General features: G+C 42.0%; 1 protein-coding gene and 1 long non-coding RNA gene across 2 annotated transcripts; one reads left to right on the top strand and one right to left on the bottom strand.

The window, feature by feature from the left end:
* Positions 1-147: 147 nt before the first annotated feature.
* On the top strand, positions 148-1,846 carry LOC306747786. Its single transcript, XR_013771148.1, has 3 exons — positions 148-221; positions 1,275-1,434; positions 1,821-1,846. It is a non-coding gene; the product is annotated as an uncharacterized lncRNA (long non-coding RNA).
* hibch (3-hydroxyisobutyryl-CoA hydrolase) lies at positions 629-18,335 on the bottom strand. Its single transcript, XM_079230884.1, has 14 exons — positions 18,238-18,335; positions 17,839-17,881; positions 17,530-17,661; positions 16,887-16,971; positions 16,530-16,610; positions 16,351-16,403; positions 11,064-11,142; positions 4,636-4,781; positions 3,911-3,997; positions 3,711-3,769; positions 3,183-3,264; positions 1,814-1,933; positions 1,540-1,573; positions 629-1,412 (listed from the first exon to the last, which is right to left on the bottom strand). Exons 1-14 carry the CDS (start codon positions 18,273-18,275, stop codon positions 1,297-1,299), a joined length of 1,155 nt encoding a protein of 384 aa, XP_079087010.1. The 5' UTR covers positions 18,276-18,335; the 3' UTR covers positions 629-1,296.
* Between the last annotated feature and the right edge of the window lie 1,638 nt (positions 18,336-19,973).

The raw sequence follows: 19,973 nt of genomic DNA, 5'->3' as shown, positions 1-19,973 counted from the left end.
TTAGTTTAACTCGTTCATGTATCTATAGATTTAGAGACGTATTGATTTAATAAATGTCATGTCACGTTCACCGGAAGTTTGCTCTTATTTTAAAGTCAGGTCTTCCACGCTCGTTCCGTAATGCCTAGTTAGTACACAGGCTTACCAAAATAAACCGCGCTGGCTTGCTTGACCGTGTTTTTCGAAGTGGAGGCTGGCTTGACCGCAGTACTGAAGAAGAGGTACCAAGAGCAAAAATACACTGTGCAATAAGTTTGTCTGCCTGTATATATAATATATACTTTCAGTTACTGTAATAGTTATGTTATTCTGTCTGTATAAGGACAGGATGTTCAGGAGAGGACAATGTTTCAGAAATGGTTGACATAAAAAAGGAGAATCAATTTGTAACTGCACCTGCTGTAACACAAGCCGTGTCTTTACTCGCCAAGACCACACGTCCCTTTCTGTTCCACGACCAGCTCTCTTTATTGCCCCGTGTTCCAGCATTGATGTCCAACCTGGCTGGTTGTCTCATAAATAATGAAACTATTGAGAACTAATGTTGAGCGAGGGGATTTGCTGCTGGATGAATTACAGTGACGTGTCCATCAGATGAAGTTAATTACGAAAACACGCTATATCACATGCACATTTTTGTTTATTAAAAAATGCAACGTGACAATAATTGCATTCAGAACAAATATTGATATACTTCCAAATCTGCCACTTGTATTGGGAGTGTTGTTTGGATCTGTCAGAGAAAACCTGTTTTATCTATGTTACATCTGAAAAAGTACAGATACTAGTGACAAGGAAAAGATAATGGAAAAAGACAAAGAGCCATTATATCATCCGCAGTAGAAGAAGGGACCTCACTGTAGGATACAAGATGATACCGATCCAAGTCACATCAACAAACACCCACAGGAAATGTAATAAAGCACTCAGTGGTGAGATCATTTTCTCCTCCCAGGTCCTTGTGTTTAGTGCTGCTGTGCAGCAGATTCCTTGCATTTGCAACAGAAGAGAGATTTGCTGCTGTACAACTTACGTAAAAAAACAAAACACTTCCACTGCATAGCCCAGTTTACACCAAACATTTTTCCAACCTCTTCTGCTACTATTTTAGTTTTCAGGTGATAGGAACATGAATCAGACCTTTTTCCTCAGCTGCAGAGGAGCAGCTGGGATTTTCCTGTAAAACGTCTCCACAGTATTGAGACAAACTATTAAGTATGTGTCCGATGCGTGTGCTTGTCATAAAATAACAGACTTTTGTTCCTCCTCGGCAGTACAGTCCTCTGACATGACTCATCAGAACGTGAGGTCCTTCTCTCCCAGCGAGGAGAAGCACTGGTCCACGGCCTGCTCGGACACCTCCTCCAGCGTTGAAGGGTTCCACTTGGGACTCTGGTCCTTGTCAACCAGCACTGGAAACAGAAGGGGAATCAGGTGATTTGACCGAGATGCTGTCACGCAATGAAAAATAGCTTTTATTTGATCCTTTAATAACATTTAGAATCAATATTGCCATATATGTTTCGTGCAGTGACTTACCGGCTCGTACGCCCTCATAAAAGTCGCAGCCCCTCTGCAAAACAACGGAAGCAATCCCATGAGATAAGACCCTTTTAGGATTTAGCTCTTAGTCATAGCTAAACGAAAACAGCTGTCTCAGATGAGTAATACTGACATTTTAACTTCAAAGATAAATGCAAGTTCATATGTGAGAGAATACAACGGGCTCCTTAACTTGCAGAGTAATTCACTAATCCTTCAATTCCTACTGAATTATGATTCTACACGAGTGAAAAGGATGATTGGTTTTTACCATGCAGGCCTGGCTCAGTCGATACTCCATCACCAACACGTCCCGCAGGCTCAGGGTTGCACCCGCTTGCAGCTGCCTGTGGGTGATTTTCAGGGATGTGGGAGACATCCTGGACAGCGTCTGGAAGAGGAGACACACAGAACATTTCTGTGCACTTCAAACTGAAAGGTGGAGCTTTTAGATAAAAAAATATATACAAATGATCAAATAAAATACAAATCAAAGCAATGTGTGTGGTGGCGGGGCGAGGTTGCGCTCAGCTGCAGAGGGAATTGAGCGAGGGTGTGGTTCAAGGGAACAGGTGCCGTGATGAGGTAATCGGCCGCAGCTGGGGGCAATTGTGTGTATGTGTCTCCCCGCTAAAACAGGAGTAGCGTCTGATGAACGGGAGAGAGAGCGGTGAGCCGAGGCGACGGAGCTGAAGCGACGAGACAAGCCGGCAGGTGTGCTCAGGGGCGAGGCCGGGCGCGCACACGAGTCAGACAATAAAGCTTGTTACTAACCAAATCCAGAGTGTGTTGCCTTGTGTGCCGCCAGAAACTCACGGGGTAACGCAGAGGCGTTACAATGTGTAAATAAGGAAAAATATAGCTATGAATGTTTAATGTGCAAGGCGGGACAGTGAGTCAGTGGTGAAGTAGTAACTGAGGGAAGTGGGTTTAGAATAAATATTTAATTCCTGAGATGACCCTCCCCATATTTAAAATGTATCACATCAACCAATAAACACACAATAACAGATAACAGATCACCGGTTCGCCAGTAGTATTAATCCCGTAGTGATCAGGAAGGGGTCTAATCTGGGGCATGTGTGCTGTTACATAATGTTAAACGCCTTCCTGCCCAGGTTTGATCTCATTGGAGCTTCGTGACATGAAAACGACTCAAACAACTGAAACCAGAGATGAGAGTCACATCCACGAAGAGTCGGTTTTAGAATCGTTCAGGAAAACTTGTGGAATGAAGCCACTCTGGTCTGCTAAGAGCTCTGAAATCTCTCAGGAGGGATTCTGGTCCAGCCAACAGGACTAAGACTAACCCCATTAAGTGCTTAAACGGAGGTGACTACTAATTACTAACATATACTGCTAAAGCCAAATAATGCCCTGGCTCCATCCCAGCAGCGTCAGTGGGATTTGGCGGATGTTGGAGCAGCTCGTTCAAATAATACTAAAAAAAAACTAAAAAAAAACATGTGTACATGTGTCTGAACAGGTGTACTCTTTTGTTGTGGTTGTATTAACTATTTGTATATTTGGGAATGGAGACGATGAACCTCTGCACCGGTGTTGCTACATTTCTGTAGAATTACTTGGAGAATAAACTGATTTGTCAGTGATTCTAATCAAGCCGCAGGTCAAGAGCATACCTCGGCTTGTTTGTTGGCGAACTCTGAGCCATCTGCCTTCAGGTTCTGCACGATGCCCTCCACACTGCTGGAGCTGAACAGCCTGAAGGGAGGAAAGCTCACTCTCAATTAAACTAAAAACAGACCGTTTTCTCAATAATGTAATTTCCCCTGCTTCTAGGGTTGGTTAACATCTTTAAAAGGTTATTTTTATTTCGTCAACAAAACCCGTAAATGGGCCAAAACCAACATTGAATTGATTATGCTAAGTGTACTAATAAGTATCTGTGTATAAAATATCCATTGTTGTCCAAAAACAATAAAGAACATCAATGAAAACCAAATCCACAGCTAAAATAGTCTCCAACAAATACACTCCCTCTTCTATGTCCTGTTTGAGTAACATCTGCCAAAACGCCACACTGCTCAGGGCCATATCAGGGAAGCAAAGTGGGAAAGCTTGAGAGACGGAGTAAAACCATGTTGGTTTCAGACTTCCCATGGCATTTGTTGACAATAAGGAAATAAAAGAAGAAATCGAATGCCTACCTGTCAATATCAGACATGTGTTTGTCCAACACGAACGTCTTCTCAGAATCGAGACTACTCTGTGGACGGAGAACAATCATAAATAAACAGACCAACAAAGACTCAAGCGTTCATATGAAAACATACGTCTGAATGTCTCATTGCCTATTTAAGCCGTTTGGGATATTTTGAGGTTCAATGTGAGTCGTGTGGCTTCTAACCTGCTTCTGGTATGAGTCCAGCACCCTGGAGACGTCTTCAGCGGAGGGAGACTTCAAGCCCACCAGCTCCTTCTCCAGCTCTGGGATCTATTGAAGTAGAAGGCGTGACATTAAAAATTCCCATCTTTCCCTCTTGGTGATACATTTGTGAAAGACTGGCTACTCTGGATTCATGAATCTCTTTTTTTAACCAATAAGGCAGCACTTGGGACAGTGCCAGGGAACTTTGCATATTCCAAAATGGTTCTGTATTTGTAGTCATGGCTTCATTCAATGAGAAAGCAACACATGCAGTTCATGTGAAAGATATACGAGAGATTTACCCAGCCTTGCCTTTGGTCAAACTGCTATTACAGTTGCACAAACAAACTAAATCCACCCACTGCACCTCTGTCCTGAACTGAAGGTCACAGTCCTAAATAAACTCTGCTGCCTGCTGTTCTGACCTCACGCCAACAGCAAGACAAACACAACCTGCCTTTGGACCAGCCAGTGCTACGTTGGCATCTTTAAACAAGCGTGAGACAGCCAGTGACTCAGCATCCGGCTTTCCAGTGGAGCTTTAACCTCAGCGTCCTACAGCCCCACTCTCACGCACACAGTGCTTGGGCTGCCATGTAGATCAGATAATGAATTGAAAAGCAATATATTGGAAGATCCATGTTGTTTGGCCTGTCGAGTGTTTGCCTTACTGTCTTATAAATGACACACAGCCCTGTACGTACCTTCTTACACTCCACAAAGTGAGTGGCGACTCCAGCTCTCTGCACGTCACGTCCCTTAAGACGGAAACCCGTCAAGGCGAGGAAGAGTCCCAGCTTCCCCTGGAGCCTCGGCAGAAAATAGCCACCTCCCACGTCAGGGAAAAGCCCTGTCAAAATAAAACAGAACACTAGACACACTGAACTCATGAGCATGTGTCACTGACATCTGAGAGACAACGATGAATTGTGGAGCAGTTCTTAAAAACATAGACGCATAACAAACTAGAATTACTGCCTCGGGTTTGTTTGTCTGTCCAAAATGTCCTCACCTCATCATTTTATCCTATTAGACAGTCGTGTGAAATTGTCTAAATTAGAATATGAACGAGTTATGGCCAACATTGTGATTAGTGAGGTCGCAGTGACCTTGAGCTTTGAAAATCAAATTCCAATCAGTTCATCCTTGATTCCAAGTGGGCATGTTTTTATTTTTTTATGTGCCCTCTAATTCACATGCCAAACGACCTCTTTCACAGCATTGGCAGCTACACGGCCTGTTATTTACAGTACCGCCCTACTCTGCCTCTGATTGGCTTATCGTCTTCTATGCAGAAGTTTATTGCTGATGAACAAGATTGGTGGAAGGTTGGTCGGTTAGTGATTTCAACTCAAAGGTGGATGTTTTCATAAGGATGGCAGCCTTCTTCTTGTATAGTGCTCTCATGATTACAATGCCCTGATTATGGGAGGAACATTTTGTTTTTTATGTTGCTAAATTACAGATTGGGTGGAGATTAATAATGGCATAATAATTCAAATGAATGTTAACCTTAATATGTATATGGCAGTATGGCATTAACAAGACAATACAAAAATGGTAGCTGGCACACCCCTGCTATAGCTCAAGGTGAGAAAGGTCAGAAAGTCTCAAATGAAAAACATAATTTTTGACACCGTCACTTTCGTTTGAATTAATTGATTCTCAAATCAGTTGCCGTTCATTTTCTCATTTTCCAGCATACGGTAATACCGTTTAAAAAAAAAAAAAAAAGGGTCCGAATTGCACCAGGTACCAGCATTGTCCTCCACCTTTACCCTTCTACCTCACCAAGAGGAGACTTACAACCATTAACAGAACAAATGATTGCTGGCACACTGTAAACAAGATAAACATGCAGCTTACGAGCAATCATGATTATGAAAAATGTGCAGCTAAGCTGTGCCGAATGTATTCTTTTTTTTTTTCAATGATGTTTCCATTGGATTTCAATGTTTCTGACAGGAAAGGAGATTCCATTGGTCACTTTAGGTCCTCGGACAGCTTTTTGTATCGTGGCTCGAGGATGTGGGGGAGAGAGGGATTAGATGTGTTGACCTGATTCACGGCTGAAAATGTAATATCATAAATGTGACAGATTATGGCTGTCGTTCAGAAGGCTAGCAGGTCCCAGGTTAAACCGGTTAATCTCGCCACAGAAGGGGTTGACGTTTTTGTGCGAGTGTAGTGAGCCTCGAGTGTTTGTGTGCGAGTAGCTATGAAGTTATTATTCTATCCTTAAGGGGGGAACGATAATACTTTTAACAGAGATAATTACTTTTTTTGCCCAATTGACACAACTGATCCTTAAAGGAGCTTTGAAGGGTTGCCTGCTGAATTATGAAGTGCAGCATTAATAAATCATAGCACGGGTCCCTAAAGGGCAGGGAAGCCCTGATTACATGATGAAATACAGACCGGGACAACAGATCAGAGCTTTTCCATTTAGTCATCAAGAGATGATCTATGAGATGTGGGGAAACATGTCAATAATGTTAAAGGGGAAGTACGGCTATTTAAAAAAAATCATCATTCCTCTGGTCTACGACGGTCCAAAAATAGTAATCATGAACAACTCCCTCATCAAAAAACTCACATTTGTATCAAGTATAAAGTGTGGAACAGCGTCACTGAACATGCATTGGTTAAGATGTTATAGATGCCTGCCTGCCTCTCCCCTCTGGCACAAGTTGGTATTCTTATGCATTGTTTTGAACCTGATACAACCCACACACCCTCATTTACTTAATTTGGCTCAATCTGGTTTAATTAAGCAATAAGGTACGAGAGGCAGTACTGTATCGTCAATAATGTACTATTCAAGGGTGTTGTTAATGTGGACACATACGGGACTATAAAACTGCCGGTTGAAAGCAGGGTGGAGGATGACACTCAGCCACCGATGTAAAGAAGTGCTCTCGCTGCTTCTGTCCGTCTTTTCTCCGTCATTTTTCTCCTCCATGATGTTTAGAGAACTTGCCTCGCGTCGGGAAATTACCGACGTAATTATCTCTCACTGGAAATTATCATGATTTTGTGATCAAACCCTTTTCATTCCTCATCTTAGTTTCCGGTTTTATGCACTCGCTCCCCACTAACTAGTCTGCTCTCAGAGCGTTATCTGCTCTGCTCTCCTGATTGTGAGCCGTATCAACGTTTGACTGTACAGCAGGAACAGGGACTACAAATACAGTATTCACCGCTGACACTCTCATCAAAAGTCATTCCCCCGAAAATATCAAAGTTTACACAAAACATGTTTGGTAACTATCAAGCTTGAAATGACAACTAATGGTCGCGCAATTTAAATCTACCTGTTATTTTAAGTGCGCACTGATATGGAACGCTCTAAATGTAAACAGGCTGTACAGTACTTTATGGCTGAATAAAGTACACCGTGTGAACCACCAATCAGAATGCTTGATTTGATCTACCAGTATTATAATAAAATATATGTTGGGTATAACTATATCATGGCATGTGTCCTGGGTGATAACAGGTGTCCTAACGCAGGTGTTTAGATTAGACTGTGTGGGTTGGTACAGACCGTCATGATTAGCATCTCCTCTCTCCTGTTGTGTTGCACCTGATAGGAGTCACATGATCACCAGCACAGCCCCCTCCAATTTTACGCTGGAGAAAAGGTCTAATTAGCCAGAGTGGGTGTCAAATCCAGTGAAAGGGGAAATACGCTTCATAAATGAAGCAAAGCCCTACTTCCAGATCACTGGGCGATATCGCAAAAATCAAATATAACAACATTTTGGACCAAAAAAAAAGACAGTAATTATTTATAAAATGAGACGTTTGATAAATAATCATCAGTGATATGACTATAATGACTGAGTGGGTAAAGGTAGATAATAGAACAGTCTGGTTAAGTTCTGAAAATGACATCACCCCACCGCCATGCAGCCTTTAAAATCAGGAAAAACAACAACACTCATGTCATATAACACTTTAAAAAAATCTAAGAATATATCTCGTCTCAATATAGAAATATTGATATAGTATCGATATATTGCCCAGCTGTAACTGGAACCTTCTGGAGACATGTCAAACAACTAAAGAGCAAAAGATGAACATTGATGTTTGTAATACAACGTAGGAACGCTTCAACTCAATTTAGTGTGCAAAATGAAATACTCCAAGGGCTTTACACACCAACACAGGTGTTTTTACTTGTGAGTTCACTTCACTGATTAGACATTTACTCAGACATGCTGGTAAGTACACACGCCCGAACTCAATGTACCAATAAGGATGATAAGATGTCCTTTGTTCCAACCTGGCAAGTGCAAAAAAAGCTCACAGAAGAGCGAGGAGGATATCGATCAACCAAAAACCCACCGATACAGTCCTGAGGAGGTGTAGTCAACTGTATTTAAATCGTCATATAAATACATGCACATACATGAAATCTCACCTTTGTATTTTAACCCATTCCAAGCATTAAGGGGCAGTGGGCTGCTGTGAAGCGCCCAGAGAGCAACTTGGGGTTCAGTGTCAATGACACTTTGACATGCGGACAGGAGGAGCTGGGCATCGAACCGCCAACATGGTGGATGAAGCAAACTTGTGTAATATCGGCATACTTAAGTGGAAAAGCCTGACGCCACAACGTGACTGTAGTTGCAGTAAAGTCACACAAGACAGGTTCTTGAGAGGCTTCCATACTCCAGATCAAGCCTAGAATAAGCATGAAGGGTCTCGGAGCAGCTCTGCAATTGCTGTTCCCTAATTGGAGAAAACTAAATACAAGACACACCCTCACAGACACGCATACTGCGTTGTATATCAATCACCTCATATTGTCAATCCTCCGCCTCTGCAATTGAATTGAGGTCCCATTTCCTCCTACTCTTCATTGTGGCCTCGCCTTTGGGAAAATGCCATCCACACACACACACACACACACACACACACACACACACACACACACACACACACACACACACACACACACACACACACACACACACAAGAACTTTAGGCGTTTCTCACTTAATTCCTGTCCACTGACAACATAATCATAATTCTTCCGCTGCTCCGGACATCTGTCAATTTCAACGCACACCACTTAAAGCATCAGCTGAAGATTTATTATGGAGTCGAGCCCAGAATGATCGGGAATGAGCTTGATGTGTGTGTGTGTGTGTGTGTGTGTGTGTGTGTGTGCGCTTGTGTGTCAAACAGAGGATGAAGCAAGTGTCCTTGGAAGTTTGCGAGTGTGAATCAGTGAGATCACAGTCAGTAGAACAGACACACATTAAACCCCTTTATAGGGCACTCATTGAAATACTTTGTGAGGGAAATGACCGTATATGGTTACTTCCTACAGCTGCAGTAAAATAACGACGTGATTGAAACCAAATATAATAACACTTGTGCAGTCTGTCGAGCTGATCATCAGAGATGCTTCAGGACCATCTCAATATCCATTAACCATGTTTATGATGTGAAAACACTGACTGAGGAGAGATGGGAAACATAAGCTTGCCTGGTCAGGCTCTTTCTCGCCACAAACCCAGAGTGACTCATAATAATAATAATTATACAATAGATTCCTGCAAATACTTCATACACAATTAAAGAACTGTGATAAGCCATGTGGGTTTAAGTGACAACCAGCTAGTTTATACCAACGCCAGCTGTAATTCGTTTGTTAGAGATTTGTTACTAATCTCCTCAGGAGACGACCATCTGTCCACATGGCTCAATTAGCTAAAGAGCAAATTAAAGCTTAGCACTCGTGCAGCAAAACACTAAGATACGTTCTTGACGATTTCTCCATGCAGCGAGCCATTTAGTTACTGATCAAGCATAATTATATTATGCATCATTATGGGGCTTTGGTGGTACAGTATACGATTATGCAAATGAAAAGCCACACAAAACAAATGTCAGATCCCATCTCTCCCCTCTTGATAGTTGTATTGTTTCTCATCCTCCTAAAACACATGGAGGCCTGTCAGGTTGGTGTGTCCTGTAGTCGTTTATAATGCCACGGTCAGACCATGAGGTCTGGGCCAAACGCTTTGAATCAATATCACGTAATCATTGAGGATATTCATTGATATTTATCAGTATAATAAAGCCAGGGTGGGTAATGAAGAAAGACAATTTTTTTAATGCGCAGTCGTGCAGATTTCTTTCCCTACGTCTGCGCCTGCTACAACAGCCTTCGTTCTGCTCCCATTCTTTACTTCAGTGTCAAGCACCGATAGCACTGAAAGTGGATAAACACTGAACTTTGAATTCCCCAACTCCCCAAGTGGCAGAGACCATCGGCTACACACGCCTGCTCTGTATTTTGAGCCTCACTGGCTGAAGTGGCTTCGATGTCACCTGGTGGATCAAAAACTGGAAAAGCCATTTAATCATTGCCATCCCCCACAGCAGGAAGCCTCCTTACTTTGACTTTGATGTTCATGACTTGGTGAATTTCTGCATAATGCCACCATAAGGTTGTATATTTTTTGTGAAATCTCGACAATTATTGGATGGATTGTCGTGAAATGTGGTTTAGATGTCCATGTTACAGGAGGAATTGTATTAACTCTGTTGATCCCCTAACTTTTCTATCTAGCTCCATCCTCAGATCTAAAACAACATTCCCATGAGCCTTAGCTGCCAATTAGGAAACGTAAGCATGCTGAAACACTCACGGAGATGCTGAACTTAGCAAACATGACTTGCCAATCATTTACTTTTATCATGCACGACTGTTGTCAGTTTTTTTAATCTCTCCATAAGCCCACTTTCCAAATCCCTTCCTGTCTCCTCAGTTCAAAATATTGTCTCTCCCATTGAGGAGCAATTGAGTAAAACACATACTTTGGGAAAGGAGACATCCTGCCCTCTGAAATGACATTTTTATGACGCATCTATCATATGCTGCGCTGAATACAACTCATCTGTCCCTCGGTGTATTCTAGTTTCCCAGCCTCCCATGCAGACACACATCACGTCTATGAATGCGTTTGAATTGGATCCAGCTGCGTCTGCAAGTGAAATCACTGCTCCTTCATAATTAATGGTCTAGATACCCACTCACACTGGTGTGAGCCAACCAGTGACCCCCACCCCTCCCTCCCGGTAGACAGGAGCTGGTGCAGCTGGACGGTCTTACCAATGGCAGTCTCCGGCATGGCAAACAGCGTCTTCTCAGTGGCCACTCGAAACCGTCCATGAACTGACAGACCCACACCCTGCAGGAAGAAGAGACATGACATGAGGACCAGATGAGGAAACAGAGGCTGAGGAATACACACAGTGGAGGAGGGGGAGATGGGGGGGAGACATCAATAACCGAGAGACCCTGAGCTGAAGTTTGAGATGGAAAATGCTGAGAGATAAAAGTAAACCAGGCCGACCCTGCGTCAGTGAGTGTATGATTTATGTGTGTTACGACCAGCAGGGAGAGAGGTGAAGGCTAATGAGCGACACTGGCCAGAGGACATTTTGACCGCGGTTTATAATTATGAGGTTGCCATGGAAACAATATTCTCTTGCATACGTCCTCGACTACGCACGTAACTTGTCGATACACAGACAGGTGTGCTGCCTGGCTGTGACGGGTGAATGGCCTGTAGCTCAGTTCAGTTGTGAAAAACCAGACTGATAACAGTGTCTGACACGTAGACAGCTTAGATCAGCCTGAACAACAAACGAACTTAAAAGAAAACACACACGCACGCACGCACTTTGAGAAACTCTCCTGTGTTTTCCACTGGCTCGCGAACAGAGGCTGGAAAGTAAGCATTGAAAACTATAACCCACTGCACCTGGCGGTGTTATCTCGCTGGTATTGATTAACCACCATATCAACCTCAAAACAGATGAACGGTACTACCTGATGCAATCACGCCCCCTGCTGAGGGCTGAATCCCTGACAATCAAAGCGTGATTACAGACAGTCGACAACCAGTCTTCACCACGCTCTCAGCAAACAGCCACAGGCAGGGAGTGGGGTTCGCCTTGAGGCTGTGTGACAAATGACCACAGAGGATTCATAATATCTGATCGCAGATGACTAAACAGAAATGAAAGAACCAGATCCAGACGTAAAAAAAAGACCGATGTCAGCTTCAGACATTACGCAGAGCAAACCCTACAGGTGAACCGTTAGTCCCGTCATCAGTTAGCACAGTTAGCAGTTAGCTGCCAGCCGCGGACTCGTTGAGAGCTGTGTGGAGACAATTCATATGTTCTAAACATTCTCATTTTGCAACTTTAAGAACACACTTCAAATTTGAGAGAGAGAGAGATGGAGAGAGATAGATCGACAACATTTAAAGAGCAATGACATTGAGTTACAGAAGCTATTGATAAAATGAGTGCCGGCTGAATGGGTTCTAGTGTTGTGCATGCTAACTCTCTGTCACGGTTTACTGGAACACTTGAATAGAATTGAGCTGTGTTTGATGTTATTAGTAACACTTTTGCTTTTCCTACTATGACAAGTTAGAAATGTGTGCTGTGAAAATGCTGTGACAATTAAAACGTTAAGATCTTTCCCATGGACATTCTGAAAGAAAAGTAGATTCCAATTATATATTTCTCTATTAATTGTTTCATAATCATAACTTGAGTTTTAATACGGTACGGAACGATTTCACAATCTCCTTTAAATATTTTACAGCATTGTTTTCATACCCCTATTTGTTTTCATACTGTAATAGACACCAGCCATTTTCAAATGCTTTGTGTCGGTAACATCCAGAGCTCCTCTGGTCGTCCTCTATTGATTGGTACAGAATGAGTCATGTAAGATTGAGTGCAGTGAAAATATAACAGAAAGGAACCTACACCATAGCAGCCATTTCCTCATAACTGTAGGAATAACGCAACATGATTTTATTTATTTTCGCAATTAGAAAATAAAAAGGCAAAAAAAGAGCAAACAATCTTATTGCAATGATCGCTGGATGTACTGGTACGGACTGAGGGTCCGTTTAATCTCACATTACCTGAGTTTTACCATAAAAGCAGTGGAACATTGTTACGTACTGGTGTTGCACCACCAAGCACCATATAAGAACATGTCTGCAGATCCTGCTGTCAACAATGGAAATGTGCAAAAGTGTGCAGACGAGCATGTTTATAGCTTATGCTTACAAACAGCATAGGCTGCACAATTTACAACCTGGCTGGGAACAGTTTACACTGGCTAAAATACGGAGGGCTTCATGAAGTCCTCGTAGTGATATTTCGTTTACTGGGTACAAACCAAATATTGATCGAACGGGTGGGGTGAAATCCATTAAAATTACTGTCGTAGTACTACTTTTCACACCTCAAGAGGAATTTAGGTACCCCGCCCCAATAATATTGGAACGCTTTAGATTTTGCAGAAGAATCAAGGTTTGCTAAATCGGAAATGATTAGTGACACTGCGCATGAGAGTGGAAAAGTATAATACAGAAACCTCCTAAAAGTTGGTGTGAAGAGACACAAGTGACAGACAACAGTTATAAACACTGAAGGAGAAAGTGACATTTGTTTGAAAATGATTCACTTTTAAAACTGCACAGGAAGATAAGAACCTCAATGCATGGATTAAAATCTGACCTGGGGTCTTTTTTTTTTGGCCCTCACTCTTCTCATTAGATGCTGTGGACATTAGGAAACAAGAGCCCTGTTCTCCAGAGGAAAGAGATTACAGCCATGCGGCTCCGGGCAAATATCCATCAGCAACCACTCCGCCTCGTCTGTTACAAAGCCTCCTGAAAGCAGTGTGACCGGAGTCCGAATGTGAGGAGCCTTCTGTAGGAAGACGTAAATGTTTGAAATCTTAAGAGCAAACTCAAACATGCTGAAAAAAAAGTCAGAGCCGTGCTGTCTGCTCAAACACAGCAGACATTATTAATAACACTTCAGCATTCAGACCATAATTCTAGGGGATTTTAAACTTGGAGAGAGCGATGAATGATGTGCGTGTGATGAGATCCCGGTGATGTAACAGGGAGGCAAACGGAGACTGGTGTGTGTGTGTGTGTGTGTGTATGTGTCTTGACCTGCTAAAGACAGGCCTCTTCAATCCCTAGTGGTTTGTTATCACTAACGCAAGAATACTCGTTCGACGTGGGAGTTCTGCCCTGAGCTCAGTGCAGATCTGGGAACAGAGACTCTGGTGCCTCTTGAACTCTTTTCCATATATAGGACTGGTCTGTTTTCCACCACTACACACATGAAACAGCAATCGCCCTCGAGGATGGTTTGCGTCAACATTAGTGTCTTCTATCTAGTGACATGACTTCTTTAAATCACTTCATTCCCAGAGCTATAAACCCATATACAAAAGAAAAAGAAGAAAAGAGTAGAAATAGACAATTGTGTGAAAAGCAGCACAAAGGAACACAAACTAAACAGCTTTTCAACTGGGATGATGAACGGAAGTGACTTGTTTTGTGCCACACCATATGGTGCAGCATACATCAGAAACAAGCACTCAGCTGTCCCTCGCATCCATTACTGCACTCTGCTACCCAACTTTGTTTTGTTCTGACAAATTAATTCTAGCTTCCGTCTCTCTTGGAAAGGAAAATGGTAAGTGGGGGAGTCATTGTCATCATGGCCGTCTGACCGTGGAGAAAAACAAGCAAGAAAAGATGATTTGGTTTCGGTTCGCATTTTCTGGGATTCGTCCCACTGTGGATTACCCAGTTTGAAATGTTTACTCCAGTGATAATACCAACAAAACAAAAAAGCTGCTTTTGTATCAGCAGTCCTGAGCAGGCCAAATAACTGACCATTTTGAATGAACACACGTTGGTACCGGTCAGACCAAGATGGTAATCACTTTAAAATCACCATAACAGTCCCTGCCAACAAAGACCATCATTTGACCCTTCAGATGCCCGCCCCCCTTTTGTGGGTGTCCTGTCTCATTCAACCAAGTGGACTAGTTTTGATCATTAGTGCCTTGCCGACTGCTTTGGAGATGGGTAAACAAAATATACCTAAAAGAACTAAAAGGGGTCAAGAAACATGACTCAAATTGTTTGCTAATACGTCAAAGTATAAGTTTTTCTTGTATTTTTAAAGGTTTCCGTTGTTTACTCTCGACATTCAAGCCTTGATTCTAAAAAATAAAAAAAGGTAACAACTGAAACGGTGAGTATAATCACAGTTCACCAGTTACAATATCAAGTTATTGTACCTGTCCTCGATGCAAAGTGTATTTAGTTGTGAGGCTTACTAGTTATGTAGAACATCATTAGCATTTTAACCTCCTTCCATTGGTATCATATAAATCAGTGTGCTGGTATTTTGACCCAAACACTTGTCCAACTCCCTGTTCTCCAGCTTTTAGCCTCCATTGAGAAGAAGCAGCGCACCGCTGCAGCACCATGTACAGACAATGTGGACGCAGCAACACTGAGAAATCACTCCACACGCAACAAATCATGCCGATGTGCAGACAGTGTGAACACTAGGAGCTCAGAAGAGTAAGCTTTGATCTGGGTTAGCATTCATGACTATTAAAAAAGACTTCCCATTCAAAATATCTCCCACTTAACAAACAAGAGATTAAAGTAGAACATAAAAATAATATTAGTGTTGAAACCAAAATGATAGAAAGCTCCAGATCACCATGGTATTCCCTCACTGTTCTCAACTAAAAATATAGCCCAAAATAAAACATGAAGACACAGCCACCCGATCAAGTTATTGATTTGCGCCACATACCGTTGTAAAAATACTCCTTAAGAGATTTCAGGAGCACCAGATTGTAAATTGCATCCTAATAGCCGGCAAGCTAATAGTACAGCGAGGTTCAGTGTTGTGCTAAAAGGCTTGTGAGGTCTTCAAACAACTCTGTACACACGCACACACACTAACACGCACACACACGCACGCACACGCACGCACACGCACGCACACGCACGCACACGCACACGCGATGAGTAATAACCCTGGTGGCGGTCGGCAACCTCAGTGACACCTCAGGAGTAAATTCACTGTCAAGGTCATGCGATGGAAAAAAGAACCAAACGACAGACATTTTTTTCAGACCAGGTGATTGAAACAATATGAACAGATTACATTGAATTGAACAGATTACAGACCTTTGCGATAAAGGTTACGCCTGATATATGAGTATTTGTGCAGATCTGTCTGAATAACGTCTGCTCATGCTTAATGTTGTGCAAAGGTACCAATTCAAATTCCAAACATATCTGACACCTGGAGGGAAAAAACAGTGGCAGCAACAATGCTCTGCCACTTCCTATTTCATCCAATCAGAGGCCACCTTGCCACCGGCTTCAGGAGACACGCAGACAGCTCTCTACTGACACCTACAGGTACATGTTAATAGCAAGCGCCATAGAGAGAGCAATGCTTTTCACTCAAAAAGGTACCAAAACTCCAACCTTATATTATTAACTTTATATATTATAAATAATACTCACCCCTCCCATTGTTATTCCTTCAATAAGAGCGATGTAGGGTTTCCTGCATGCTCCTTGAAAGATAAAATAAAGTGTTGGTGTGGTGTTTAGAAATGTAAAAAGGGAGACTTTAAGTGAATAAGGACCCATACATAACAGATATTTAATAATACAGGTGTAATTGAAATTGTAATGCTTACCAATAGCATTGTTGAGAATGTATTCCTCACGGAAAAAGTCCTCTGCCAGAGGGTCTCCAACTTTCCCAGCATCTGTGACCGCTGAGAGGAGAAAACACATTAAAGCAGAAACAATTTTTTTTTTTTTTTTTTTTTTTTAAATCATTCAGTGGACGGAATCATTTTTCATCCAGGTGGTTTTAGTCTTTGGTGATTCTGGAAATAGCTTCAAAACAATGATACGTGTCTTTAAACAACCTTCAAAAGCTTAATTCTCTTTAAGAAGAACTGATGTTATATTAATGTCTGCTATTACATGAGAGGCCCAAACTGTGGCTACACAGACCCAGCGATTGATCCTTCAAGGCTACTGCTCACCTCTGATGTCTCCACCAGCACAAAAGGCTTTTCCACCTGCTCCTCTGATGATCACAATGTCCGTCTCATTGTCATTTTCCCATTTCTAGAATCAAATAAAGCCGCAAATTTATTGGAAATTATGATCAAAAATAAATGTTAATGTCATGCATTCCTCGCTGAAACAGGTTTCTGCTCAATTTTAGTGAAAGTTTAGACGTTCACACAAGCTCCAACAAAGACAACATAAAAACATACTATTGAGATCGTAAACACAACACCATCCCAATGTGTTGGATACGGGATGACACAATGGGTTTTGGGATATTTCTTTACAACAAAGACAAATGATACAATAGTTTATCCTCCAATTTACAGTGAAAGAGGGCAATTTGTATTTGATGGGAGGGGATGACTGTATAATTACAACAAATTGTACAATATTTGTGGCTTCTGGTATCGAATTACATCAAACCCTAATGTTTTTTCAGGAAGTTAAAGTAATGACATTCCTTCATAAATAGTGTGTAAATAGGGAGTACAACCATCCATCCAAAGCCATTTACGATCTGCAACACGCTGCTATGATAAACAACACTTGACACACTCGAGGCCATGACCTTTGACCCAGTTGAGGTGAGCATGAACCAAGCTTCCCACATACCTTGAGCTGAGGGTAGATCTGTCGGATCATGGTCAGGTTGAGGGCGTTCAGGACTTTGGGTCGGTTTATGGTGATCACACCTGCGCTGCCCACTTTCTCCAGAAGAACGTCTGACTCCACCTGACTCGACATCTGATGCAAAGAAGAGACCGGACAGATTATGTAAACAGCTTTACAAGAACACATTGAAATATGCGGTACAAGTAAAGAAAGCCCGATACTTTGATCCATACGACCCTCACTGCACAATACTGTAAACCTCCGGCAGCTACTATATTTAACATGTAGGTGCATGAGGGGGTGGCTCACCATGTGGCCCTGAATTCGCTGCAGTCTGCAGAGGGACCTCAGCCTGCAGGAAACGGTAGTGCAGATATAGAAATATTTACATGCTGGACACATAGCATCTGGAAACATCTGGTTTCGCAGCCTCAAAATCAATCAATGTATCAATTAACCTGTTGCCTTATGACAAATAAAAATTCAGAAGATTAACATAAATATATATGACATTAGATTCCCAGTTCGACCAATGACTATCACGATATTATTACACAGAAACGTTAGCTCGCATCCTATTGACTTAACCTACTTCAAAATGTTCTAGCATGTCTGACATGAAACAACAAGGTAACGTTACATATGACACCACACTCGGAGTGTCAAGAAGACAACTGACACCAAACTATACAGTAGAAACACTGTCACCTTTGCCTGTAGGCGGACGTCAAAATGGTTAAGGACATTATTATCTTTGACTTATGTCCCGTGGCGAGCGGCTGCACTCTCAGGAACAGCTCTTTGCTCTCTCCTCTGTACTTTCTGCGTTTACTTCCTGAAAGAGACGCCGAGCCGCCCCTGATTGGTCGACGTGATGACGTCACGTTGGGCGTAACGCACCAAGAGAGATTCATTTGGCGCTGTGCTTCTGCCACACTACCACCTACTGGGCAGAGGAGGTACTCTGACTCCTGTGTTTTTAAAGTATGGGACATTTATTTTAATATTTTATTTTTTTATGTCCGTTCCTGTAAATATTTAATAACAATAGTGGAAATTACTCCTAGGCCAGCAGTTTAACAGGATGACAATACTCGTTGGACTGTGTTTAAATTGTATAGCACATTTCAACAACAAGGCGATTCAAAGTGCTTCACATAAAACCATTAAAAGCATCAAAACATAATGCAGAGAAAACAGGATTTAAAAACAGTTAAGAAAACATTAAAACAGTTAAAAAGCATAATGAAAAATAAAAATGTAATAAAAGTTGCAGTGCAGTTTAAGAAATAAAATGCAGTAGTGAGATGCAGTAATTTAATCTGGTTCAATTAAAGGCAACAGCAAGCAGAAAAGTCTTCAATCTGGATTTAAAGGAACTGATGGTCTCAGCAGACCTGCAGCTTTCAGGGACCTTGTTCCAGATATATGGAGCAGAAAAGCTGAACGCTGCTTCTCCATGTTTAGTTCTGACTCTTGGAACAGAAAGTAGACCCGTCCCAGACGAGTGGCCGGGATGGTTCATAAGGTGCAGTAGTTTGCAAACATACTTAGGCCCTAAACCATTCAGTGCTTTATAAACAAGCAGCAGGAATTTAAAGTAAATTCTTTGTTTGACAGGGAGCCAGTGCAAAGACCTCAGAACTGGAGTGATGTGATCCACTTTCCTGGTCTTAGTGAGGACTCGAGCTCCAGCGTTCTGAATCAGCTGCAGCTTTCTGATTGACTTTTTACAGAGGCCTGTGAACACACCGTTACAGTAGTCAAGTCTACTGAAGATAAATTCATGGACAAGTTTCTCCAAATCCTGTTGAGACATAAGTCCTCTAACCCTTGATATATTCTTCAGGTGGTAGTAGGCTGATTTTGTAATTGTCTTGATATGGCTGTTCAGGTTGAGGTCTGAATCCATAACTACACCTAGATTTCTGGCTTGGTTTGAGGTTTTTAACATCAGTGATTGAAGCTGAGCGCTCACTTTAATTGTTTATTGGGACCAAAAACAATTACTTCTGTTTTATCTTTATTTAATTAAAGAGAATTCTGGCACATTTAGCCCGCCCTTGTATGGGACTATAGTCCCCTGGTGATATAGTTATGTAGAGTTGTGTGTCATCTGCATAATTATGATAACACACTTTGTTGTTTTTCATAATCTGAGCCAGTGGAAGCATGTAGATGTTGAACAGAAGAGGCCCCAGTATTGAACCTTGGGGAACACCACATGTCATACTAGTCAGCTCTGATGTGTAATTAGCTACCGACACAAAGTATTGTCGGTCCTTCAAGTAGGATTTAAACGTTAAGTGCTGCGCCAGAGAGTCCTACCCAAACTTTCAGTAGGCCTGTAGTCTGCATTTACTCATTTACTGTACTTAGCCTTTGTGAGTTAGCCAGCTTTGGATATTATGAGTACATTGTGCTGCTAATACGATACGATACTA

Source organism: Taurulus bubalis, assembly GCF_910589615.1.
Source record: "Taurulus bubalis genome assembly, chromosome: 15".
Lineage (NCBI taxonomy): Eukaryota > Metazoa > Chordata > Actinopteri > Perciformes > Cottidae > Taurulus > Taurulus bubalis.
Note: the sequence above shows the minus strand (reverse complement) of the source record. Positions and strands in the feature narration are given on the sequence as shown.